Source organism: Monodon monoceros, unplaced genomic scaffold, assembly GCF_005190385.1.
Source record: "Monodon monoceros isolate NGI ecotype Baffin Bay Population unplaced genomic scaffold, NGI_Narwhal_1 Super_Scaffold_19, whole genome shotgun sequence".
NCBI classification, from domain to species: Eukaryota; Metazoa; Chordata; class Mammalia; order Artiodactyla; family Monodontidae; genus Monodon; species Monodon monoceros.
In genome coordinates this window covers 8,452,228-8,479,652 of record NW_021703775.1, presented here as the reverse complement: position 1 = coordinate 8,479,652, position 27,425 = coordinate 8,452,228, and the positions used below count along the sequence as shown (strand labels likewise).

Sequence of the window (27,425 nt, the reverse complement as noted above, 5' to 3'; positions counted from 1 at the left end):
TGCCAGGCCAGTTGGGGAGCTGAACCCACTTCCCCCAGGGCGCAGGTGCAAGAGAAGAAAGATTTTTTTGGTCTCAACGGTGGGCCTAGGACAGCCCATGTAGGTCCCCAAGGCCCCACGGGTGACGAGCCACTGAAGAGGTGAGAGAGCCCCCAACGCCTCAGGACAGTGGGGGTAGATGGGGCAGAGTGGATTCCAGGACAGGCCCGGCCTTGCAGCCCGACAGCTCCGTGGGCCACCGAGGGAGCAGATGTGAGATGTGGTCAAGTGGTCAGAGGGTGGGTGAATGAGGAGGAGAAGAGGCTGAAGAAGAGGTTGTGAGCAGCGCAGGAGGTGGTCAGGTGCAGTGCACGGGGCTGGGCTGGGATCGGGTGCGTGCTGGGGGACACACCATCTCCGCGTCTTGACGACATGACCGATCCTTCTTAGAAGCCATCCCTGACACCCCCGGGCTGCGTCGGGCTCCTCTGTGTATACACAGTGTCCAGGCTTCTGCCTTCCCAGCCCTGGTCTCCCTGGTGACCCAGCTGGCCCCTCGCCTAGACTGTGAACCATCTGAGGGCAGGGACAGGGCTGTCGTTGTTGACCTGATGGCTGGCACACAGGAGGTGCTCTGACCTTTGCGGTGTGGACCTACTTGGGAGGTTTATCGTCTCTCCGGCTTTAACCTGTCTGTGGAATAAATAAATCACTCATATGAGCAATTCAGCCAGGGACAGGCCCCGGGTCCATGTCCCCTTGGGAAGGGAAAGTGGGGGCATTCCCGTTTCCAATGAGTCCTGGGGATCCCCCTCCCACTGCCACTACCCCACCCCCATTCCAGCACACAGCTCCCCTCCCTTACCCTCTCCAGGTTTGGGGGATGCTGTTGGGATCATCATTCTAGCATAACCCCTGCCTGCAGCTCACCTCATTTCCCCCACTGCTGGGCAGGCTCTGCTTGGCCCCGGAAGTGCCCTCTGCCCTCCCTGGAGCACATGGCTTGCGATTTTCCTTGAACACAGCACTTTGTGACTTTGACGTAAACTTCAAACACAGCCCCCTTTCCTGTCTTCGCATCAAGGAAACAGGCTGAGTTTCAGAGAAAGGCGCTTCCAAGAGCACATCAGGCCTTCCGGGCCAGTCCCTGCCTAGCTTGGCTGCCGTGCTCCACTGGGGTGTCCAGGTGAGTGGCTGGCCTCCAGCCTTCTGCCTCTTTCTTGCCAGCACGGCCACCGCAGGGGCTTCCGGGGCAGCCAGCAGAGGGTGACTCAGATTCCCCACCCCCTCCACCCCGAGTGAGAAACCCTGGTGGGGTATGACCTCCTTACCCCTTGCCAGGGTGTATGAGTGGGTGGTTAGCCGGTGGTGGCTTCAGGCTGGGGGCTCGGGCTGCAGATAAGCCCAAGTTAGTTTCTCGGACCCCAGTTCTTCATCTAGAACCAGCTGTCTGTCGGCTTTGGGAGCAGAGACCTTGCAGGTGGCCTGTGCCTCCACACCCGTCAGCACATCCCCAGGTAAGTCATTCCAGATGGGGCAGCACCCAGCTGCCATCTCCAGGGGTGGCCTGGGTCTGGTGAAGGAGGACAGAGTCAGGAGGACACTGTGGTACCAGAAGGGCTGTAGGACCGAGGTGGGTGACACCCAGCTGGGAAAGGAAGCAGACACGACCTGTGGCCACCCTGAGGGAAGGAGGTCTCACTCCAGCGGGCCCGCCGAGTGGTAGTGGATGCCTATATCCAGGGGCCACAGAGGTGCCTGCTCAGTCCCTAGCCTCCTGCAGGGCCCCATCAGTGCAGCAACCTTGACTTCAGGAAGCAGAGAAAACTCCAGAGAAAGCAAACGTGTGCTCTGTCCCCCGGGGCCGTGAATATGAGGGTGGCTCAACAGGGCTGTGAACTTGAACATCAAAATGCCGGATGATTCCCATGAGGGGACCCAGGACAGGCTCCAGCCATTTGTAGGGGAGCTCAGGTTAAAGGGGAAACAGAGATGTGAAGAAGGAAACAGCTCGAATCCTGCTCAACCGCTGTGTGTCCTTGGCAAGTTGCTTGGCCTCTCTGAACCTCACTTTGCCCATTTGTTAAATGCAGATGCAAATGTTGGCAACTAGTAGGTGCTTGGCTCCTGACTGTTAGGTGAGAGGTTGGGAAAGGTGTCCCAAGCAGGAAAGGGTCTTGGCAGGAAGGAACAGGGGTTCATGTGGTGAACGGCTCAAGATGAGCTTTGTCACTCTTGTCTTAGCCACGGCAGCAAGCTCACAGTAGGTGCTTAATAAAGCTTTGCTGAGAGATTAGGGTCGGGGACTCCTGTGCTGGAAGGTCCTTGGGTATCACCTGCGAGGGCTCTTCCCCTGCCAGTGCAGAGCTGCTTTTTCCTGTTGTCGCCTGTCCTCCAGCCTTGCCACACAGCCCTGGCAGGGACGCTGGGCAGGCAGGCGGCCCAGCTGGATGGTGTTTCGTGTACACCCTGGAGCCAGGAGGCCGATTTGAGGCCTGGCTCTGCCACCTACTGTGTGTGCCGTGTGACCTTGGGCAATTTCCTCCTTCTCTGTGTCGTCAGGTGCCAAGTCCACAAATCCTCTACACACAGCATTCTCTCGAGGATTAGGCGAGTGAATTTCTCTAGAGTGCCTGGCACACAATAGTGCTGTATAAGCATATTGCTAAAGTCCTAATTATGATCACTAGCTCTGGGCGGCCTCATAGCTCCTGGAGACTCTCCTGGGGGCTGCAGCAACCAGACCTCTCCATGCTGGCTGCTCCCCGCCACACCCCAAAGCATAGCGTTAAGGAAGTGCTTCTTAACTGGAGCCAGTTTTGCCTCCCCCATGCCTGCTGGGGACATTCAGTGCCATCTGGAGACATTTTTGCTTGTGACACAGGGGGTGTTACTGGTCTCTAGTAAGACAGAGGCCAGGGATGCTGCTAAACACCCTACAATGCACGGACAGCACCATGCGGTCCCCACTGTCAGGCTCTGTCCTCCTGCCTCATCCCACCTTTTCTGTCCCCTAAGTCTTTTCCCATCTCCTTTTACACAGAGCCTGGCACCCAGAGAGGGATAGCTCCTTGCAGAGGTTACACAACCCTTAGAACGCCAGCAGCAGAGGTTGAAATCGCTGGGGAGTGGTGGCAGTGGGGACTGATCTCGTGGCATTATTCAGTCAGTTGGTCAACAGATAGAGTCTGTTTGAGGCCTGAGGACCTGCTTCCAGCCCCCAACAGGCCAGCACTCTTTGCCCTGACAGTTGAAGGCAGCTCAAAGTGCAGCGACACCTGGGCCAGGCAGGCGTGGGAGCCCCTGGGGACCCAGGTCAGAGCCGTGGATTGCATTCTCCTAATGGCCACGCACTAGAGTGGCTAGTGCTGGCTGCTGGTCAGAGAGACCTGAGTTCAAATCCTGACTGCCACTCACAGGCTACATGATTCTGAACATGACATTAACCTCTCTGAGCCTCAGTTTCTTTAGCTGAGGAATGGGGATAACAGTTCCCATTTGATGGAATTGTGGTGAGGATTAGATTAAATGGATAATGCTCAGAAGAGGTGTCGTAAAGTCTTCGGTACAGAGGCTATTGTTATTGTTGCCCGCTTGACAAATATTTGTCGGGAGGAAGCAGGGGCTATCACGAAAACAAGACAGGCATAGGCTCTGCCTTGGGGAGCTCATGCTGGTCAGAGACGGTGGAGCAAACAGACTGATCATACGTGGCCACCAGGGCTGTGATGCGGGAGGACGGGGCCCTGGGAGAACAGAGAAGGTGCCTGACTCAGCTGGGGAGGGAGGGGGGAAATCATGGAACACTTCTGGGTGGAAGGGACAGCTGAGGGTGGCCTGGAGAAGGGTGTGGGCGCTGTTCCAGGCAGAGGGAACAGCCTGTGCGAAATCTCCTCCGATTGGTCCGATTGGTCCTCTTCTCTCCCACCACAGGTTAGTGGAGGAAGCCGCTAGGTCCTCTGTTCACTATTCTCTCCTAGGGAGGCCCCCACAGCCCCTCATCCCTCATCAGGCTGCCAAATTCCAAGGACCTGCAGAGGGGTCTCCACCCACCACAGTGGGCTGCATACCTTCCCAGGTACCCCAGTATCAGTAGCCTCTGCCCACCACGAACATTTATGGGGCACCTACGATGTGCCTGGCTGGTATAGGCAGGGGAAGGAGACCATGTCCACTCTCACCGTGCTTACATTCTAGCAGGGGACAAAGATCCTATGGCAACAAGTTGACAGTACATCACATTTTCAGTGGTGAAGAGCAGTAACGCTGGGTCAGGGATAGAGAGAGAACGGGAGGCGATTTTAGAGAGGGAGGTCAGGGAAGACCTCTTGGAGGAGGAGGTGACATTTACACAGAGACCCGAATGAAGTGAGGGGTGTTGGGGGAAGTGTGTTCAGGCAAAGGGAACAGCCAGTGCAAAGGCCCTGAGGTTGGACCAGGCCTGATTTGTTCCAGTGCTCTGAACAAGTAACATAAGGAGGCCCGTGTGGCTGGTGGGGAGTAACTGAAGGCCAGGAGGTGATGGGGCAGATTGGGCAAGGCCGCTGTAAGAACCTGGGCTTTAACCTTGAGTGACGTGGGAGTCCTGGAGGGCTGCGAGCAGAAAAGGACGGGCCAGGACAAGGGCGGGCCAGGCCCCATGCTCAGTGCTTGGTGAGCCTTCTCTCACGGAATCCCCGCAGCCCCGCAGCGCTGGGCACCTTCACTGGCGCTGTGTTCCAGGTGGGTCTGGCGAGCATGACTCCCCGCCCAGGACCACACTGCTACTACCCAGTAGATCCATGATTCCATGATCAGATCTGATGCCCTGGTGTCAGGGGAAAGATAAGGAGCCTGTTGCCATCCAGGGCACTGTGCTAACTGCTGTCTCTGTGACTTGGAACGTAACCAAGATGGCATTTTGCATTTTGTTAGCTGACAAATGTCTGTGCTGCCTCTGTTGGTGGCTTGCGGACTGGGGAGCAGGAAGGGTGGCTTTAGGGGGGACTTGGGGTCTTGAGAGGAGGCATGGGCAGTGAGGGGCTGCACCCCCATTCTTTGGGTGGGGACACTTGTTGTCTGGCTGTGGGTGGCACCTGGGGCCTCCAGACCTGCCAAGTCCAGTGGGATCATCTCATTCTGTCGGCAGCCTGACTGCCTCAGTCTTCCCTCTGGTGTCTCATGGTAGACATTTAACTGGGGCTTTGGATACTGAGTCTGTTCTGTGGAACAGCAGCACTTCCAGGCCCTGCTACTTAGGTGTGAGGATTAAACAAAGCTAAAAAGCGTTGTCCTTTCCTGGCAGGTCTTCTCAGAGCCTTTAATATGCAAATATGCTTTCCACAGCTTTTGTAAACGTAGTTGATCTCTTGACCGTATTTCCTTCAAAGTATGTTTGGGGCATCCTGTGTGTCTGGAACAGGTATAATTTAACCCTGCCTGTCCCCAAAAAGGATGCTTGAAGGGTGGGATTTCAGGCAGATCCCTCTAGCCAAGGATCAAACTTTCTTCCCCTTTCCCCAGGACCTGGGCTGTGAGAACGAGGCTGGGGTCCCGCGGTCTCTCTGTGGAGCTGCAAACCATGGGAAGGCCAAATGAGCATCTCTGAACTCACGAGGACCTCGCAAGCTCAAGGGGAGGATGGAGGGGGTCAGCCCAGGCAGGAGTGGGGTGGGGAAGTCTCATGGTGGGCATGTCTCTGAGGAAAGCCGTGCAGCCTGCAGGGACATGGCTCAGGACAGAAACATCTGATCCTCCAGGAGGCTGCAGACCGGCCAGGCTCCTCTGAAAGCTGTTGTTATTACTGTTGTCGTTGTTATTGGCAAAGGGACAGGGAAGTGGGGATAAAGCTGAGAATGCACGGGGAAGGCTTCTGCCTCTGGGACACCTTGGACTCAGGTCCGAGATGGCCAATCATGGCTTCTGGCCCTGGACTGGGTCTCAAGAGGCAGCCTCTCCCCACTCCCGCTTCTGCACTAATCCGCCTCCGGCTACCCAGGCTGCACCTGTGGCCACCACAGGGTGGAGCTTCTCAAACTGTGTTGTTGACAGTTTCCTGCCACAGCTTCCTGCCCCAGAGACCAGCTTCACTACCCCCACCCCTCCCCATGGTCCCTGGACAAACCCTCTCTTCGCTGCCTTGCCTTAGGTCCTGATACCCTGTGGGGAGCAGGGCTGTGAGTCTGCCAGGCAGGGCTGGCTGGACCGGGGGAGTGGAGAGAAGTGGGGAGGGTACATCCGGTGGAGCACACTGCACGGAAGTGCATTTGAAGGAATGCTCATAGTGCAGCCTGGCTGGAGCAGAGGGAGGGCCGAGGAATTTAGTCTGATTCAATGATGTAGGCAGGAGGGAGCCACAGTAGGTTCTTGAGCAACGGAGGCCTTGGGGAAGAATCGCCTAAAAGCAACTTGCAGATCCCGGAGCTTCAGCTCATGTGGGAAACAGACTGTGGGGTTCAGCCGACCACAGTCACCGTGTGAGTTCGATCTGGATCTCAGGTTTTATTAATAGACACAGCAGGTGGAGATCAAAGGAGGTGATGGCAGCACAAACCGACCTCAGGGGAGAGATCTGGATGAGACAAGTGGGAGTGGCAGCATGGGTAGCCACAGACAGGATGGCCCAAGTAGGGGACGGGGGTTGGAGAAGGAGAGAGAGCAGGAACCATCAGAGAGGAAGGCGGCAAGCCAGGGGGTTGGCGAAGGACCCAAGAGTGTGTGTGTGGGGGTCACAGTGTCCATCACGCAGGGGACCCAGCCTGGAAGAGGGCACGAAGTTCTTGCCTGGTGCCCATCAGGTGCTGATATCTTGCTCCCTGCAGCTGGAGAGCAGCCTGGTGGAGGTGAGGGGAGCAGACTGTGAGGCTGGATGAGACAGAGGGAATCAAGGAAGTGAGGCAGGAGTGTAGACAGCTCTCTCTTTCCTATTTCAGTTGATATTTGTAGTGCCTGGTGTGTCTATACCTTCCAGCTCCCTTTCTCCCCTTTTAATTAAAAAAAAAATTAAGGTATCATTTACATACAGTAAAATTCACCCCTTTTAGTGAAAAATTCTGTGAGATTTGACACATGCATACAGCTGAGAAACTGCGATCTCAGTCAAGGTATAGGCTATTGCCCTGAATTCCCTCATACCCCTTTGCAGTCCATCCACATCCCATCACCCCTGCTCCCCACTGGGCCTGCTGCCTCTGGCAGCCACTGCATGGCCCTGCAGTTTTTTGTTTCGTTTTGTTTTTATTCCTTTTATGTTATTTATTTATGTATACAGCAGGTTCTTATTAGTTATCTATTGTATACATATTAGTGTATACATGTCAATCCCAATCTCCCAGTTCATCCCACCAGCATTGCCCCCTCCCTCGCTTTTCCCCCTTGGTGTCCATACGTTTGTTCTCTACATCTGTGTCTCAGTTTTTGCCCTGCAAACTGGTTCATCTGTACCATTTTTCTAGATTCCACATATATGTGTTAATATACGGTATTTGCTTTTCTCTTTCTGACTTACTTCACTCCGTATGACAGTCTCTAGGTCCGTCCACATCTCTACAAATGACCCAATTTTTTTCCTTTTTATGGCTGAGTAATATTCCATTGCATCTTCTTTATCCATTTGTCTGTCGATGGGCATTTAGGTTGCTTCCATGACCTGGCTATAGTAAATAGTGCTGCAATGAACATTGGGGTGCATGTGTCTTTTTGAATTGTGGTTTTCTCTGGGTATACGCCCAGGAGTGGGATTGCTGGGTCATATGGTAGTTCTGTTTTTCATTTTTTAAAGGACCCTCCATACTGTTCTCCATAGTGGCTGTATCAATTTACATTCCCACCAACAGTGCAAGAGGGTTCCCTTTTCTTCACACCCTGTTATACAGTTTTGAATGGAATCATATGGTTTGTAGCCTTCTGAGTCTGGCCCCTTTCACTTAACCTGACGCCTCTGAGATTCATTCATGTGTGTATCAGCATTTCCTTCCATTTCAGGCTGAGTAGTATCCCACTGCAGGGATATACCACACTTTATCTATTCATCTGTTGGGAAACATTTGAGTTGTTCCTACATTTTGGCAGTCGTGAATAGAGCTGCTATAAACATTCCTGTGCAGGTGTTTGTGTGAACGTAAGTTTCCATTTCTCTAGGATGAATACCTAGGAGCCCTTCTGACTCTTTTAAAACATTCTTCTGGGATGGTGACCTGCATCTCCAGGTCCCCGATTAATCACCTGCCTGTAACTATCGGGACATCCAAGACCCCCACAGCCCTGGCTCTCCCAACCCCAGCGTTAGACGCTATCTGGTTAGAACGCAGATTCCGGCCCCTCCTCCAGCTGCGCCGATTCAGACCTCACCTGATTCCCGCTCTAGTATCTTCCTCTTGGCTCCAGTGCCCATCCTTGCATGTTCCTGAACGCCCAGGGAAAGGCAGCCTTTCTCAATCCACAAAAGCTTGCTTTGCACCCCCTGCTTACAATTGCTTAAGTGAGAAGGGTACCCAAGGAGCCTTCCTTGAATGCAAAACTATGCCTGGGTGGCCTTAAGTGGGCCCATCTCAGTAGAGAAACGACCAGAAACTGTTAAGGGGAAATAATTTTTTTCAACATTATCTAAAAACTTACAAATATACAGAAAACAGGAACAATTAGTTGTACAAATTATCCACCCCCTCGATTCTACAATGGACATTTTGCTATATTTGCTTTATCACATACGGTTAATCCTCATTAGTATTGGATTCCATATCTGCCAGTTCGCCTACTTGCTAAAATTTCTTTGTAACCACCAAAACCAATGCTCGCTGCGCTTTCACGGCCATTGGAGGGCGTGTGCAGAGTGGTGTGAAATTTGAGTCAACCGATGTGCTGGTTCTTTGAGGTTGAGCAAGGGGATGCTTTGCCTTCTCGATTCAGCTCATAGTGTAAATAAGTCTCTTTCTCACAGTCTATTTAGTGCCACATTTTTGTGCTTTACGTCGGTGATTTCACTGTTTAAATGGCCCCCAAGGACAGTGCTGAGGTGCTGTCTAGTGTTCCTAAGTGCAAGAAGGCTGGGCTGTGTCTCACAGAAAAAGTATGTGTTGGGTAAGCTTATAGTTACAGGGCTGCTGGTCAAGAGCTCAATGTTAATGAATCAACAATATAATTATGTAAGTTGTCTTTAAACAGAAGTACATAAAACAAGGTTATGTACTGATCGGTTGATGAAAATATTGTGACCAGAGGCTTCAAGGAACCTGACACTGGATTTCTTCTAGAAGCAATGGCTCAGTACTTCCTAATTCAATACTTTATAGAAATACTGCAAATAGCAAGACTCAACTTTATCAATCTGCTTATCCATCCATCCATCAACATTATTTTTTGGATGCCTTTCAAAGTAAATTACAGCCATCACTACCCATCACACCTAGATATTTCTGCACGCAGATCACTGACCAGGGTTCAATATTTTATGGTTCCTTTTTTACTGAGGGGCCCAAATACAATAAAATGAACAACTCAAGTTGGTACATTTTCTGAATTTTTTTTTTCATTTTCACATTAATTTTACGTTCTTTCTGAATTTTGAGCAATTCAGACACCTGTGTAACACAACGCTTCTCAAGATATTGGACATCACCATCACCCTAGAAAGTTGAAGGTGGATAATTTCAGGTTAGATATCTTCCTCACCAGGTATCTATTTATCTATATGTCCTTACTTCCTCCTCCCCATATAGGGTCATACTTTCCAAACCTCATTTTGTTTAATGACTGTATCACAGTTCACATTGGAGTTAAATCCTAATGTATTTAACCAATCCCCTATTAATGGATATTCAGATTAGCTTATGCTTTCTAGACACTCGTTCATGAAGGCAGAGGGGGCAGGGCTAAGGGGAATTTCTAAGGTTGCTGGGAAAGGGTCAGAGGAAAGAGTCGGGAAGGCTAATGGAGTCAAGGTCCTTTGATGAGCAAAGTTGTTCCAGCTTCCGGGCCCTGGCACTTGCTGTTCCTTCTGCCTGATGTGCTCCCCTCCATGCTTTTTGAGAAGTGGGCTCCTCCTTTTCCTCCGGATCTCAGCTCAAATGCTACCTCCCCAAAGAATGTGACCATCCCAGCTACAGTGGCTTCTTCCCTCTTGATCTCACTCTATTTATTTCCTTTAGAACACTGACCTCAATCTGTAATTATTTTTGTCTCTCCTTGTTTATTGCATCCCCTCTCCCTCAGACTGTTATCTTCAGGAGGGCAGGGATCATGTCTCTTATTCACCCATATCTCCATCCTGAAACACAGTAAGAATTCAACACGTGTTTGGGAGGTGGATGAAGGTTCCAGGTGCTGTTGTGTCGTGGCCAGTGGGGCGCTCCGTACTAGGTCTGAAAAGTCAAAGGCTGGTTTGGGACTCCCCAGTCTGAGTCCCGTAGGCTGGGCCTCCTTTCCAAGGCGACTCCGGCACAAATCAGGCTCTGCACGATCGGCACGCTCAGGTGTGCCGCACGGATGCCCTTTAATGCGGGCTCTCTCCTACTATCTCTGGGTACAATGGACGGGTTCAGGAAGGGAAACCGAGGCCCTGACGTGCCCCCAATCCCGCTCTGAACTCACAGAGTCTGAAGAGGCGCAGGGGCCCGTACCCTGCTCAGGGCAGCGGCGGCGATGCCGGACCCCGCGGCGCACCTGCCCTTCTTCTACGGCAGCATCTCGCGCGCCGAGGCCGAGGAGCACCTGAAGCTGGCGGGCATGGCCGACGGGCTCTTCCTGCTGCGCCACTGCCTGCGCTCTCTGGGCGGCTATGTGCTCTCGCTCGTGCACGACGTGCGCTTCCACCACTTCCCCATCGAGCGCCAGCTCAACGGCACCTACGCCATTGCGGGCGGAAAAGCGCACTGCGGCCCCGCTGAGCTCTGCGAGTTCTATTCGCGCGACCCAGACGGGCTGCCCTGCAACCTGCGCAAGCCGTGCAACCGGCCGTCGGGGCTCGAGCCGCAGCCCGGGGTCTTCGACAGCCTACGCGATGCCATGGTGCGCGACTACGTGCGCCAGACTTGGAAACTAGAGGTGAGAGCGCGGGGCCGAAGGGGCGGGTCTTGGGAGGGCGTGGCCGGAGGGGGCGGGCCTTGGGAAGGCGGGGCCGGGAAGGGCGGGCCCTTGGGGCCGAGGGAGCTATGGAACTGGGGGAGAGTGGTGGTCTTCGCCAGCCTGTATTATGCTGTGCTGCGCCCGTTTTAGATGCTGGAGGGTTGGGGCCTGACTGGGGGCGGGCCTGGGAGGAGGCCTCGGAGGCAGGGACCTGAGCGATGCTATGGTGCTTGTCAGAGGCAGATGGCAAAGTGGAGGTCGGGGTAGGTGGAGGTCACGCTGAGTTCAGAGGAGGCGAGGCTTGGGCTGGGAGAGGGGCCTGAGAGGATGGTGGGGGCGGTGCTCTGGGGTAGGTTGGCCGGCAGGGGCGGTGGGTTGTGGTCTTCGACAACATGCAGTGCACCATGGGGCGCGATTACCAGTGTCAGATCTTCAAGCTGGAGATGAGCTTGGGGCCGGCTAGAAGGCGGGGCCTGGGCCGTGGCCCTGGATGGGCGAGGCCTGGATGGCTTGGGGCGGGACCATAGAGATGAGGGGCCTTGGCTTTCATTAACAGCCTAAATGACTCACCCCCTAGGTGCGCCTGGGTGGGTGGGCTGTCTCATGTGGAAGAGGCAATTGGGAGGGTCCAGGAGATGGAAGAGGCGTCCTGTGGCCGCCTACTTGGAGACACAAGTCTTCTCCACCCTCCCGTTCTTCCCTAGGGCGAGGCCCTGGAGCAGGCCATCATCAGCCAGGCCCCTCAGGTGGAGAAGCTCATTGCCACGACGGCTCACGAGCGGATGCCCTGGTACCACAAAAGCCTGACGCGCGAGGAGGCGGAGCGCAAACTCTACTCAGGCTCACAGACGGACGGCAAGTTCCTGTATGTGGGGCTTAGAGCCTGGGGCTGTGGGGTGGTGAGGCTGGGGCAGACCTCAGTGTGCAGGTGGGCGGTGAGGGGTGTGCCTGCGCTCACAAGTGTGAGTGGGTAGTGCTTTTCTGAATGTGCGCAGGGACGTGATATGCGAAAGGGGCAGCAGTGGTGAGGACTTCAGAGTTGGGCGGCTTGGGTTGGAATCCAGCGTCTGCTACTTACCATCTGGGAACGCTGGGCAGCTATCGGAGCTGCCTACTTGGATTTCCTCTCCTGCATTCACCAAATATTTGTTGAACAGTTACCACATGCACTGTTCCGGGCATTGAGGACGTGGCAGTGCACAGGACAGACACAAATCCCCGTCCTTGTGGAGCAGGTAGACAAAGAAGGATGAATCACTAAAACATAGAGTATGTCAGATGGTGGCAAGTGCTGTATGTGGAGCTTGGGAGGGGGGCTCCAAGTTGCGCTTAGGTGGCCAGAAAAGGCCTCTCCGATCGGGTGGCTTCTGCGTAAAGAACCGAAGGAGGTGAGAAGTGGGCTGTGAGCTCTCTGGGAGAAGGTGTTCCTGGCAAGAACACAGACCAGGAGGAGGTTCTTGGCATGTTCCAGAATCAGCAAGGAGGCCAGTGTGCTTGGAGCTTAGTAAGTGAGGACTGGAGTGGGAGGGGGAGAAGGCAGGGAGGTGACTTTGGCTTTGACCCTGAGTGAGGTAGGAGCGCTGGGAGAGCGTTGAAGCAACTTCCTCTAACCGCACAGTGGATGATGGTAGTACCTACGCAGGGGTCTCTTATGGGATCGCAGGAATTAATATGTGTAAAGCAATAGTATAGTATCTGGCATATACTAAAAATGCACTAAGGGTTATTTTAAGTGGGTGAATGTGCGTATCTCTGCCTGAGCATGAGCCACAGCTGAACCATGTGGCTGTTGGTGAGTTTGTTATTATGAAAGAGTCTGTCTAAAGCCCCCTGCTGGGGCTGCTGCTTTCTGGTCTGAACATGAGTTCGTTTTATAGCAGATGTTATCCGGATGTCAGCTGAGGCCACTCAGGCCTTGAGATATGGAGAAACTTGGTGCCTGTCTCTTTCCTGTGACCTCAGGAAGTCTAGCATCCTCCCCTTGAGATGTTAATTCTCAAGGGTCTCTGTTCTCATGGTTGCTTCTTGGCCTGAGATCCTGCCTGGCTGAATCCTTGCTCTCACCCACCTCCCTGCTGGGCTGTTCCCTCTCCTGGGGCCATCCCACTTGGAGGAACTGACCCCTTTCCCTTGATTTCCCCCACCCATGTGAGGTTTGAGCATGTGTACCAGATTACCTGCAGGTCTCCCACAAGATGCAGGTCCCTCTACAAGACTCTACTGTCAGTTGATAAAATAATTTTTTTTTCACCCTGCCTAACAGATTTAGGCTGTAAATTTAGGCTGTAATTGCATGTTACAGATAATACTCAGCTGCAAGGACGGCTTGTGAACAAAATAAGATAGGTCTGTTTTCTCTAAGAGGGCAACTCAACTTTGCATTTGTATCAGTTAGCTTTTGCTGTGTAACAAGCTGTTCCAAGACTTACTGACTCAAAACAACAGTTTATTACTTCTCATGATTCTGTGAATCAGCTGAGTAGTCCTTCTGCTTTAGGTCAGCTGGGCTGGGACTGAATAGGTTGGGATGACCATGGCTCTGGCTATTGGCTCAGTGTCACCTGGGCGATAGGGATGAGTAGGCTGCAGTGCTGTCATCATCGAGCAGGCTAGCCTGGACTTGTTCACATGGTGGTGGTTGCAGGGTTCCCAAGAACAGTCAGAGAAGGCAAGTTACAATACACAAGCACTTTTCAAGCCTCTGCTTGTGTAATGTAACTGATGTCCTCTTGGCCAAAGCAAGCCACTTGGCTCAGACCAGAGTCACTGTGGGGAAGGGACTACCCAAAGGAGAATAATCGAGGCAGCCAGTTTTGCAAACAGTCTATCAGAGGATTAGAACAAGGAGGCCATAATGAGGGTGATGGGCGTCTCAAACGTGGGCATTTGGGGCATCTTTCCTTTTGGACTATGAACTGGAAGGCAGAGCCTGCATCTGGTCCTTCTAGAGGGCTCCACCTTCTAGTACCTAGTGATGGCCGGTACTTGTCCAGATGTTTGTCACCTGCTTCATCAGGATGCTACACGCTCCCCCCCTCAAGCGTGATGCTCACTAAGACCTTCTCGGCCATTGGTCACACATCTCCCCACGTTCACATCTCACTTGCTCTTGCACAAGTTACCCCAGGTACCTGAGTGTCCAGGGGCTCTCTCCAAGCCAGACACAACGAAGGGGGGTTCTCCACCTTTCCTGTTGGTGCAGCCAATTCTTTCTCCTTGTAGCTGCTTTCTCCTTTGTAACATGTAATTTCATTTTTCTTTCTTTTTACAATCTAGGTTCCCTTCTCTGGTTTCATCTCATGTCCCCAGTTCAGCCTTTCATCACCTCACAGTCTTTGCCTCTCTTTTGTCTTGGTTTTTCTTTCTTTTTCTTTCCTCCCCACCCCTCCCTTCCCCATCTCTCCTTCCTACCTCACACAAACACACGTACTCATAGAGATAATGATTCCACCATTCCAATGGTTTAAAACTTTCTCCCAGATTCCCTAAGGCCCCCGACAATATCAAAAGATTCTGGGGGGAGGGGGTGGAAGAAGTGAGTAGAGGGTGGAGCAGAGGGGGATTCTGAGCCCCATCCCAACTCAGCTTCTTTTTTAAAAATTAATTAATTAATTTTTGGCTGTGCTGGGTCTTCATTGCTGTGTGCGGGCTTTCTCTAGTTGTGGTGAGCAGGGGCTACTCTTCCTTGTGGTGCACAGGCTTCTCATTGTGGTGGCTTCTTTGGTTGTGGAGCATGGGCTCTAGGTGCGTGGGCTTCAGTAGTTGTGGCACGCGGGCTCCAGTAGTTGTGGCTTGGGGGCTCTATAGCGCAGGCTCAGTAGTTGTGGTGCACGGGCTTAGTTGCTCTGCGGCATGTGGGATCTTCCTGGACCAGGGCTCGAACCTGTGTCCCCTGCATTGGCAGGAGGATTCTTAATCACTGCGCCACCAGGGAAGTCCCTCCAGCTCAGCTTTGACGTGTTTCATATCTTAAGTTTCTATGGAAGATGTTGCTTGACAAATAATTCCGCTGCCCAAAGGAAAAGTTTGCAAACTTTCTCCATTAACACAGCAGAGTTTATAACAGGCTTGGAGTTAACCAGTCTGTTGGGATAAGAGGAATCTCTGGAGAACCAGGGCCAGCGGCTGTAGGTGCTTTGGATATCGAGGTGGCTTGAAGTCTCAGAGGTGGGTAGGAACAGCATTGGCCACAGCAGGCTGAGACTGAGGGAGCTAGGATCTGGGTACAGTATAGAGACTGGGGCTGATGCTGGGGTTCAGAAGCAGGTGGAGCAGTGACATTATGAGGGACAGTGGCTCATGCAGGGAAATGTCAAGAGACCAGAAGCCACCACCATGAACCAGACTCCTGGAAAATTAGGCAGGGCATGCTTCTGACAGAAGCACTGTAGATTTTTCTTATGGTTCCTGTTGTCAATAACTGCTTTCTCAGTATGTGGGTAGTTAGGGGCTGAAGGTCAAAGCTGTAGGCGCAGAACCTCTCATGAGGCAGGGGTGAAGGGACATCCCTGATGCATCACAATGCCTGGGACAAGCCCAGGACTGGTCTGGTTCTGTGGTAAGGGTGTGGGTGTGATAGAAAGACACACCACTGTGGCCTGGAATGCTTACCAGTGACCACCGTTCAGAGCTGCTGCTGAATGGTTGGAATTATACCTAATGCTGTTTGCTGTCAAAGCTCGCTTCCTTTCTGCATAATTGCAGCATCTGTGGGACTGGTTGATTCAACTTGAAAAGACACTTGAACCCTGGAAAGGGCCTTCAAGAACATATTGTTAATTGTTTCTTAATGGATCACTGACCCCTTTGGGAATTTTAGTGAAGCTGAACCCTTCTCACAATCCCCAAAACATATTTACCCCAAAGATTATGCCTACAGTTATATGAGATCATTGTTGATCCTGAACCTCATCTTTGGAGCCCTAAAGTCTGGGTTAGTTCTGTTTTTTCATTTTACATGTGAGGAAACTGAGGCACACGGAGAAGAAGCAACTTGCTGTGGCTGGGCTGGGTGTCAGTCCCATGTAGCAATTAATTGGAGAGTCAGAAATGGATTGGCATCCTGGCTCTACCCCTAATCAACTGTGCAGTTTAGGCAAGAGGTGTAGTGTTCTTGAGCCTCAGCTTCCTCCTCTGCAAAATGTGGATAATAATAGGACAAGGTAGGTATCTTGTGGAGAGTGCTGTGAAGATTAAATGACAAATATGTGAAGAATTTAGAACGAGCATCTTAATAAATGGTAGCTCTTATTTTTTTCACTGTTGTCAGGCTCTATATATTATTTTTAAAGTGGAGGGAATTCCCTGGCAGTCCAGTGGTTAGGACTGCATGCTTCCATTGCAGGGGTCACAGGTTTAATCCCTGGTTGGGGAATTAAGATCCCACAAGTCTCATGGCATAGCCAAAAAAAAAAAAAAGTGGAGATACAAGTTGATTTCTTAGCCTGTCCCTCTAGTTTAAGTTCAGGCTTGAACTACAAGGATGAAGAACTGCCACCACCTGGTGGTTTTTTTGGTAAATAAAGTAGAATTTGTGACACTGAAATATATATGGTGACCACACCAGTATAGTAGTAGTCTTTGCCTACGTGGGATTGGTGGCTGCTCTTTTGTGAACTCACATGTCTCTTTCCAAAGACAGTGTATCAGTTAGCCTTTGCTGTGTAACAAACCACCCTAAACTGTTGTAGCTTAAAATAACATTCATTTATTCAGCCTTGATTCAATGGGTTGGCTATTTGGGCTTAGTTCAGCTGGGTGGTTATTCAGCTGGTTTCTTTTGAGCTCAGTTGTGTGGCCGCAGTCAGCTGAAGGATTGACTGGGCCTTGATGGTCTGGGATGGCCTCACTCACATGTCTGGCAGATGGCAGCCTGGGATGCCTTGATTCTCCTTCATATGGCTTCTCCAGCAGGCTAGTGTGGACTCACTTCCATGGTCGTTGCAGGGCTGCCAGGAGAAGCAAGAAAGGGCAGGCAAACCCCAGTGTCAACCACTTTTCCAGCTTCTCCTTGTGTCCTGTTTGCTAATGTCTTATTGACCAAAGCAAGTCACATGTTCAATCCCTGATTCAGGAGATACAGAACTAGATTCCACTTATTGATGGGAAGGAAGGTCTAATATTGTGCTGTTTTTTTTCGATATTCCACACACGTTTGCTGATGAGTGGCTGAGCATTGAGTTGTTTTATTTTTTTGAATTTTATTTTATTTATTTTTTATACAGCAGGTTCTTATTAGTTATCTATTTTATACATATTAGTGTATACATGTCAATCCCAATCTCCCAGTTCATCCCACCGCCCCCCACTTTCCCCCCTTGGTGTCCATACGTTTGTTCTCTACATCTGTGTCTCTATTTCTGCCTTGCAAACCGGTTCATCTGTACCATTTTTCTAGGTTCCACATATATGTGTTAATATACGATATTTGTTCTTCTCTTTCTGACTTACTTCACTCTGTATGACAGTCTCTGGGTCCATCCACGTCTCTATAAATGACCCAAGTTCGTTCTTTTTTATGGCTGAGTAATATTCCACTGTATATATGTACCACATCTTCTTTATGCATTTGTTTGTCGATGGGCATTTAGGTTGCTTCCATGTCCTGGCTATTGTAAACAGTGCTGCAATGAACACTGGGGTGTATGTATCTTTTTGAATTATGGTTTTCTCTGGGTATATGCCCAGTAGTGGGATTGCTGGGTCATATGGTAATTCTATTTTTAGTTTTTAAGGAACCTCCATACTGTTCTCCATAGTGGCTGTATCAATTTACATTCCCACCAGCAGTGCAGGAGGGTTCCCTTTCCTCCACACCCTCTCCAGCATTTGTTGTTTGTAACTTTTCTGATGATGCCCATTCTGACTGGTGTGAAGTGATGCCTCATTGTAGTCTTGATTTGCATTTCTCTAATAATTAGTGATGTTGAGCAGCTTTTCATGTGCTTTTTGGCCATCTGTATATCTTCTTTGGAGAAGTGTCTATTTAGGTCTTCTGACCATTTTTTGATTGGGTTGTTTGTTTTTTAATATTGAGCTGCATGAGCTGTTTATATATTTTGGAGATTAATCCTTTGCTATTGATTCGTTTGCAAATATTTTCTCCCATTCTGAGGGTTGTCTTTTCATCTTGTTTGTAGTTTCCTTTGATTTGAAAAAGCTTTTAAGCTTCATTAGGTCCCATTTGTTTATTTTTGTTTTTATTTCTATTACTCTAGGAGGTGGATCAAAAAAAATCTTGCTGTGATTTATGTCAAAGAGTGTTCTTCCTATGTTTTCCTCTAAGAGTTTTATAGTGTCCAGTCTTACATTTGGGTCTCCAATCCATTTTGAGTTTATTTTTGTGTATGGTGTTAGGGAGTGTTCTAATTTCATTCTTTTCCATGTAGCTGTCCAGTTTTCCCAGCACCACTTATTGAAGAGACTGTCTTTTTGCCATTGTATATCCTTGCCTCCTTTGTCATAGACTAGTTGACCATAGGTGCGTGGGTTTATCTCTGGGCTTTCTATCCTGTTCCATTGATCTATATTTCCAGTTTTGTGCCAGTACCATATTGTCTTGATTACTGTAGCTTTGTAATATAGTCGGAAGTCAGGGAGTCTGATTCCTCCAGCTCCACTTTTTTCCCCTCAAGGCTGCTTTGGCTATTCGGGGTCTTTTGTGTCTCCATACAAATTTTAATATTTTTTATTCTAGTTCTGTAAAAAATGCCACTGGGAATTTGATAGGGATTGCATTGAATCTGTAGATTGCTTTGGGTAGTATAGTCATTTTCACAATATTGATTCTTCCAATCCAAGAACATGGTATATCTCTCCATCTGTTTGTGTCATGTTTGATTTCTTTCATCAGTGTCTTATAGTTTTCTGAGTACAGGTCTTTAACCTCCTTAGGTAGGTTTATTCCTAGGTATTTTATTCTTTTTGTTGCAATGATGAATGCGATTGTTTCCTTAATTTCTCTTTCTGATCTTTCGTCGTTAGTGTATAGGAATGCAAGTGATTTCTGTGCATTAATTTTGTATCCTGCAACCTTAGCAAATTCATTGTTTAGCTCTAGTAGTTTGCTGGTGGCACCTTTAGGATTCTCTATGTATAGTATCATGTCATCTGCAAACAGTGACAGTTTTACTTCTTCTTTTCCAATTTGTATTCCTTTTATTTCTTTTTCTTCTCTGATTACTGTGGCTAGGACTTCCAAAACTATGTTGAATAATAGCGGTGAGAGTGGACATCCTTGCCTTGTTCCTGATCTTAGAGGAAATGCTTTCAGTTTTTCACCATTGAGAATGATGTTTGCTGTGGGTTTGTCGTATATGGCCTTCATTATGTTGAGGTAGGTTCCCTCTGTGCCCACTTTCTGGAGAGTTTTTATCATAAATGGGAGTTGAATTTTGTCAAAAGCTTTTTCTGCATCTATTGAGATGATCATATGGTTTTTATTCTTCAGTTGGTTAATATGGTCTATCACATTGATTGATTTGCATATATTGAAGAATCCTTGCATCCCTGGGATAAATCCCACTTGATCATGGTATATGATTCTTTTAATGTGTTTTTGCATTCTGTTTGCTACTATTTTGTTCAGGATTTTTGTATCTGTATTCATCAGTGATATTGGTCTTTAATTTTCTTTTTTTGTACTATCTTTGTCTGGTTTTGGTATCACGGTGATGGTGGCCTCATAGAATGAGTCTGGGAGTGTTCCTTCCTCTGCAGTTTTTGGAAGAGTTTGAGAAGGATTTGTGTTAGCTCTTCTGTAAATGTTTGATAGAGTTCACCTGTGAAGCCATCTGGTCCTGGACTTTTGTTTGTTGGAAGATTTTTAATCACAGTTTGAATTTCATTACTTGATTGGTCTGTTCATATTTTCTATTTCTTCCTGCTTCAGTCTTGGAAGGTTATACCTTTCTAAGAATTTGTCCATTTCTTCCAGGTTGTCCATTTTATTGGCATAGAGTTGCTTGTAGTAGTCTCTTAGGATGCTTTGTATTTCTGCAGTGTCTGTTGTAACTTCTCCTTTTTCATTTCTAATTTTATTGATTTGAGTCCTCTCCCTCTTTTTCTTTTTTCTTTTTTTTTTTGCGGTACATGGGCCTCCCACTGCTGCAGCCTCTCCCTTTGTGGAGCACAGGCCCCGAACACGCAGGCCCAGTGGCCATGGCCCATGGGTCCAGCCGCTCCCCGGCATGTGGGATCCTCCCGGACTGGGGCACGAACCCGTGTCCCCCACATCGGCAGGCGGACTCAACCACTGCGCCACCAGGGAGGCCCTCCCTCTTTTTCTTGATGAGTCTGGCTAAAGGTTTATCAATTTTGTTTATCTTCTCAAAGAACCAGCTTTTAGTTTTATTGATCTTTACTATTGTTTTCTTTGTTTCTATTTCACTTATTTCAGCTCTGATCTTTATGATTTCTTTCCTTCTGCTAACTTTGGGTTTTGTTTGTTCTTCTTTCTCTAGTTCCTTTAGGTGTAAGGTTAGATTGTTTATTTGAGATTGTTCTTGTTTCTTGAGGTAGGCTTGTATTGCTATAAACTTCCCTCTTAGAATTGCTTTTGCTGCATCCCATAGGTGTTGGATCATTGTGTTTTCATTGTCATTTGTCTCTAGGTATTTTTTTATTTCCTCTTTGATTTCTTCAGTTATCTCTGGTTATTTAGTAACATATTGTTTAGCCTCTATGTGTTTGTATTTTTTCCGTTTTTTCCCCTGTAATTGATTTCTAATCTCATAGTGTTGTGGTCAGGAAAGATGCTTGATGTGATTTCAATTTTCTTAAATTTACTGAGGCTTGGTTTGTGACCCAAGATGTGATCTATCCTGGAGAATGTTCCATGTGCACTTAGGAAGAAAGTGTAATCTGCTGTTTTTGGATGGAATGTCCTATAAATATCAATTAAATCCATCTGGTCTATTGTGTCATTTAAAGCTTGTGTTTCCTTATTAATTTTCTGTCTGGATGATCTGTCCATTGGTGTAAGTGAGGTGTTAAAGTCCCCCACTATTATTATGTTACTGTTGATTTCCTCTTTTATAGCTGTTAGCAATTGCCTTATGTATTGAGGTGCTCCTATGTTGGGTGCGTATGTATTTATGATTGTTATATCTTCTTCTTGGATTGATGCCTTGATCATTATGTAGTGTCTTTCCTTGTCTCTTATAACATTCTTTATTTTAAAGGTTATTTTATCTGATATGAGTATTGGCACTCCAGCTTTCTTTTGATTTCCATTTGCATGGAATATCTTTTTCCATCACCTCACTTTCAGTCTGTATGTGTTCCTGGGTCTGAAGTGGGTCACTTGTAGACAGCATATATATGGGTCTTGTCTTTTGTATCCATTCAGTGAGCCTGTGTCTTTTGGTTGAAGCATTTAATCCATTCACCTTTAAGGTAATTATTGATATGTATGTTCCTGTTACCATTTTCTTTATTGTTATGGGTTTGTTTTTGTAGGTCCTTTTCTTCTCTTGTGTTTCCCACTTAGAGAAGTTTCTTTAGCATTTGTTGTGGAGCTGATTTGGTGGTGCTGAATTCTCTTAGTTTTTGCTTGCCTGTAAAGCTTTTGATTTCTCTGTCGAATCTGAATGAGATCCTTGCTGGGTAGAGTAATCTTGGTTGTAGGTTCCTGCCTTTCATCACTTTAAATATATCATGCCACTCCCTTCTGGCTTGTAGAGTTTCTGCTGAGAAATCAGCTGTTAACCTTATGGGAGTTCCCTTGTATGTTATTTGTCATTTTTCCCTTGCTGCTTTCAATAATTTTTCTTTGTCTTTAATTTTTGTCAGTTTGATTGCTATCTGTCTCGGCATGTTTCTCCTTGGGTTTATCCTGCCTGGGACTCTGTGCTTCCTGGACTTAGGTGGCTATTTCTTTTCCCACGTTAGGGAAGTTTTCGACTATAATCTCTTCAAATATTTTCTCGGGTCCTTTCCCTCTCTCTTCTCCTTCTGGGACCCCTATAATGCGAATTTGTTGCATTTAATGTTGTCCCAGAGGTCTCTTAGGCTATCTTTATTTCTTTTCATTCTTTTTTCTTTATTCTGTTTTGTGGCAGTGAATTCCACCATTCTGTCTTCCAGGTCACTTATCCATTCTTCTGTCTCAGTTATTCTGCTATTGATTTCTTCTAGTGTATTTTTCATTTCAGTTATTGTATTGTTCATCTGTTTTTTTGTTCTTTAATTCTTCTAGATCTTTGTTAAACATTTATTGCATCTTCGCGATCTTTGCCTCCATTCTTTTTTTGAGGTTCTGGATCATCTTCACTATCATTATTCTGAATTCTTTTTCTGGAAGGTTGCCTGTCTCCACTTCATTTAGTTGTTTTTTGGGGTTTTATCTTGTTCCTTCATCTGGTACAAAGTCCTCTGCCTTTTCATTTTTCCTATCTTTCTGTGAATGTGGTTTTCTTTCCACAGGCCGCAGAATTGTAGTTCTTCTTGCTTCTGCTCTCTGCCCTCTGGGCATTGAGTTTTTGTTGTCAGTTCAAAACTTAAGGTTTTGACCTTATGAAGTATTTTCACTTCTCAAAAGAAGAGAACTAGTAGTTAGAGACAATCACCTCCAGACCAGCCCACCAGTCTAGTTATGGAAGATCCTTCCTTTCTGTGGGACATTTGCATTTCTTAGTTTGTTGTGGGATTCTCTTCCTTGCCTTTGGTGCTCCCCCATTGCTCCCCACCCTGTTTCCTATCTCTCCACGTGTCCAGGTAGGCTGCCCTGGTCACTATGTCAGCCTTCACTGCATTGTTCTTTGGGGAACTTGCTGTCCGGCAATGGATGGGATATTCACAGCCACCCCTCCATCCCTCACTCATGTTTTGCCATGGAGATTTAAGGGACATTTCTCTGTCTCTTTGGCCTAAGGAAGGGTTGCAAGGTGGGCTCGTGTCTGTCTTGTTCACCACTGTACTCCTGCCTTTAGAATAAGGCCTGGCATGTGGTCAACACTTAGTAAATATTTGTCCAGTGAGTTAATATCCATGGGCAAGGCCCAAGCCCTGAGAGTTTACACTCTGATGGTGCCCACCTGTGGGTCATCCCATGGCTACTTCCTGCTGTGCGCTCCCAGCCAGCTCTTGTGTAACTTAGTTCAATCCCCTAGATTATTGGTCTGTTGTCTACAGTGTCCACAGAGCCTGAGACCACCTCCAGAAACAGCTGCCCCTCTCTCGTCCATTAGAAATCTACACTTAACCCTGGAATAGAAACTTGTGCTGGGAACTCAAGACAAAACTATTTTGTTGGAGATGCTGACTAGTTTTACAATAGGATGGGAGGGTGCAGGTGGCCCTAAATTGGTCCGTGTGTGTGTGTGTGTGTGTGTGCATGTGTGTGTGTGGTTGGACAGGTTCTTACTGCATGAAGGCACCATCTTTTAGGGGCTTAATTCTGATCAATAGACATGGAAGATTTATTTGTTTTGGCAAATTTCCAGAAGAGGACAATCAAGGGTTTCATTCTGTTAAAGGTCATCTGTTATGATAACTGGTGGGTCTCTTGTGATGGCAAGGTGACTTGTCCTGATGTGTACGAAGGTGCCCTGTGATCTAGCCATGGACTTGCACTTGCCTGTATCGTTCTATGTATAGAAACAGCTTTGTCTCCCCAAGAGAATGGTCTTAAGTCTGTGTGTCCCCCGTGAGTGGCTCTGTGTCCACCATAGATGAAAAAATATCCCTCCAGGAATCGCCAAGTGCCTCCCCGCCCCACACCTGTGGCCAAGTGTCCAACAATGGGTGGCCTGGTATTCAGCCATGGAGGACCAGGTGCCCCCCAGCGTATGGCTAAGTGTTCCCCCCTGAATGGCCAAGTGTGCAGCTGTGGGTGCCTGAGTATCAGGCCCTGCAGGGCTGAATGTCCACCGTGGGTGGCCCAGTATTCCCCTGTGGATGGCCACATACCTGCCCTTGGATGACTGTGAACATGGCCATTCACCTCTCTGCTCACCCCGGCACCCCCTCCGCCAGCCCCACGCACGGCCTGTTACCAGTAGGTCTGGAGGTTGAGTGGGGCCTGACCTCAGCTCCCGCAGCCCCTGCCACTTCTCCATGAGGCTCTGGGGTGCAGAGCCCATAGGGCGTGTGTGTGGGAACTGGGGCCTAAGTAGGAGGGCACCACGGGGGAGGGGGCCCGTGTGGTTGTAGGGGTGACACCCCCTCCATCCCCCGCCAGGCTGAGACCCCGGAAGGAGCAGGGCACCTATGCGCTGTCTCTGATCTATGGGAAGACTGTGTACCACTACCTCATCAGCCAGGACAAGGCGGGCAAATACTGCATTCCCGAGGGGACCAAGTTTGACACGCTCTGGCAGGTAGGCCGCCCACACACCCTGTTGTGGGGAGAGGCTGTGGCGGGGTGCTCAGGCTCCTGGGGAGGAGGGGAGCCCCGGCCCTGACGCTCCTCCCTGCAGCTGGTGGAGTACCTGAAGCTGAAGGCTGACGGGCTCATCTACTGCCTAAAGGAGGCCTGTCCCAACAACAGCGCCAGCTCAGGTGAGCGGGGCAGCGGGGCACAGGGGTGAGCGGGAGACCCCGGCCCCCACCCCCTCACTGTCCCTTCTGCTCCCCCAGAGGCCGCTGCTCCCACACTCCCCGCCCACCCATCCACATTCACCCAGGTGAGTCAGCAGCACCGTAGACTTGGGGCCTTGGGGATGGAGCTGGGTGGGCAATGGGTCCTGTTCCCAGGGCGGGGCTCCGGGCAGGAGATGGGGGGAGAGTGGGGCTGCCGTGGAACAGAAGAGGGTACCCCCAGCACCATCTCTGGGAGTCCTCAGACGATGTGGGTCTCATGAGAGGGGCTGGATGCCCCCAGCTCTGGCCCTGCTGACCCTTGCTGACCCCATGACCTTTAGCCTCAGAGACGGATCGACACGCTCAACTCAGATGGATACACCCCTGAACCAGGTGAGTCGGCAGAGATGGAGGTGTGTAGGGGTTCGTGTCAGACCAAGAGCAGGGTCCTGGCTGGGCCCTGGGGTGTGTCAGGGGAGGGACGTGTGCCAGGCCTGACCTGGGGCGGTGGGCCTGGTTGCCCTGTGCATGCACTGTGCCTGCAGGTGTCCACGTGGGCACATGCATCATGCCCACCTGTGAGCATGTTCCCGGGGGCATGCTGACATGCAGGGGAGTAGACCTGGCTGTGCCTGGGCCAGCCTGGGTACAGACACACATCTGTTAAGCACCTACTATCGGCCAGTCGTGCCCCAAGCTCACTGAGTGTATGAGCTTTGCTGAATCCTCCCGACAAGCCACATGAGGCGGTCATGGTAATTATTCTCATTTTACAGAAGAGAAAGGAGGGCCGGGAACTGTCATGTCCCGCAGCTAGGCAGTGGTGGAGCTGGGGTTTGAACCCAAGGAGTCAGGCTCCAGAGCCCAGGTCCCTAAAAGGCACTGTCGCAGATGCTCGTGTGTTTCACGTGTGGATGTAAGCCTGTGCACGTGTGTGCAGAGAACATACACGGTTGCCTGTGCACAGAGAGGCTCACCTGCAGCCCTTGTACACATGGCTGCGTGGTGCATATGCAGACCTGGGCAGGCGTGACACGGGTGCACACGTGTCAGTGCATGCACACCCATAGGTGTGCATGCTTCAGCTGGCACTATATTGGTTACTTGTGCAGACACGCCTTTGGATCCCCATCACACACCGAGACATGGGTGAGAGTGTACGTGGGTGTTATGCGTGAACATGCAAGGACGCATGTGTGTGCACACTCTAGCCAGTGCACACTAGAGTCCTCTTGGACGTGGCTTCCCAGCTCACCCACAGATGGGACCAGGAGTGCACACAAATGCACACATGCACATGAACACACACGTGTGCCCGTGTGCCTGTGCATGCTCTGGACGGTGCACCCTGTGCCTTGCGGCGCACGTGCCTGGTGGGCACCGAGGCTGCCCTGCCTGCTCAGTCCCCATCCCTCTCCCTGCTCCTGACTTGGGAGCACACGCCTGTGTGTGTGCCCAGCATGCCTAGCGTCCTCAGAGAAGCCGCGATCAATGCCCATGGACACCAGCGTGTACGAGAGCCCCTACAGCGACCCCGAGGAGCTCAAAAACAAGAAGCTCTTCCTGAAGCGCGAGAACCTCCTCATGGCTGACATAGAACTTGGCTGCGGCAACTTTGGCTCCGTTCGCCAGGGCGTCTACCGCATGCGCAAGTAGGCTGCCCAGCCTTGGCTGGGGAACCGCTGTGGGGGGGCAGAGGGGGCGCTGCCTCCCAAGGCCGTGGGGGTTGGAGCCAGGATGTGACTTCAGGTTGCCTGGGAAACAGACGCTGGGACAGGAAATTGCCTGCTAGGCGGGGTTACCTGGGGGAGCCCAGGGCAGCACCCGAGAGGGAGTGAGAGGGGCAGGTCTGGGGCAGAGAGAAGTTGGGCTGAGCTGCAGATGCAACAGAGTCCCCCTTGTCCACTCCATCGGCTGTTCATTCGATATAGGCTGGTCACTTGGTACAGGCTGCCCCTGGGGAGGGTGACACTTTGAGCCGGTTCTTTTCAGCAAGGGGCAGTTCCTGGGAGGGGCTTGGCTGTGAGCTGTGAGCTGTGAGCTGCAGGGAGGACTGGGCGGCAAACCACAGCATCTACTACACAAGTCCAGGGAGAGGAGAGGCAGGTCAGGTTGGGATGAGGGGGCCAGGTCAAGCCCGTGCCAGCTCACACGTGTCCCTCTGTGCGTCACGGCAGGAAGCAGATCGACGTGGCCATCAAGGTGTTGAAACAGAACACAGAGAAGGCGGACAAGGATGAGATGATGCGGGAGGCGCAGATCATGCACCAGCTGGACAACCCCTACATCGTGAGGCTCATCGGCGTCTGCCAGGCCGAGGCCCTCATGCTGGTGATGGAGATGGCGGGCGGTGGGCCACTGCACAAGTTCCTGCTTGGGAAGAAGTGAGCCTCTGGGCCGGCCAGGTGTTTGGGGCTGGGGGCGTGGGCGGGAATGATCCCGTCCACCCACGGGTGTGTTCCACACTCATTTCCCCACGTTTATAGACACACTTACAGCTGCTGCCCACACTCACGCCCATGACAGATCTGACCCCAGGTTTGACTTTCGGCTCTGCCACTAACTGGTATGACCCCAGGTGGGTTTCTTAATTCATCTGTGCCTCAGTCTCCTCATTTGTACCACGGCGATGCACAGTATTTACGTCCAGGGGCTCTTGTGAGGGTCAAATGAGTTGATGTATATCCATAGAAAGTGCTCAGAACGGTGCCTGGCGTTGCTTATAGGAGCTTTGTAAGTATCAGCTCTGTCACAACTGCCACCTCTGTTCTCTCGGCCAGTTCATGACGCACGGGAAGTTGCCGACGGTTGATGGTCTTCGACCTGAAGCAGGGTTGGGAAACTGCAGCCAGGCTTGTTTTGTACAGCCTGCTTTCACATTTTTA

At 50.1% G+C, this 27,425-nt stretch overlaps 1 protein-coding gene across 4 annotated transcripts in view; it reads left to right on the top strand.

Moving 5' to 3' along the window:
• The first annotated feature begins 952 nt into the window (after positions 1-952).
• Positions 953-27,425, top strand: part of LOC114900534 (tyrosine-protein kinase ZAP-70) — a 31,875-nt gene continuing 5,402 nt past the window's right edge. Inside the window, exons 1-10 of one of the 4 annotated variants that reach the window (XM_029231708.1) lie at positions 953-1,165; positions 1,408-1,496; positions 10,548-10,998; positions 11,724-11,884; positions 24,200-24,338; positions 24,438-24,519; positions 24,598-24,644; positions 24,882-24,933; positions 26,000-26,192; positions 26,718-26,924. In XM_029231708.1, the coding sequence (XP_029087541.1) occupies positions 10,597-10,998; positions 11,724-11,884; positions 24,200-24,338; positions 24,438-24,519; positions 24,598-24,644; positions 24,882-24,933; positions 26,000-26,192; positions 26,718-26,924 (1,283 nt within the window). In that variant the 5' untranslated portion in view covers positions 953-1,165; positions 1,408-1,496; positions 10,548-10,596. Of the gene's footprint in view, positions 1,166-1,392; positions 1,497-10,547; positions 10,999-11,723; positions 11,885-24,199; positions 24,339-24,437; positions 24,520-24,597; positions 24,645-24,881; positions 24,934-25,999; positions 26,193-26,717; positions 26,925-27,425 lie in introns of those variants that run through there. The other 3 variants (XM_029231709.1, XM_029231711.1, XM_029231712.1) reach the window with 3 other exon arrangements.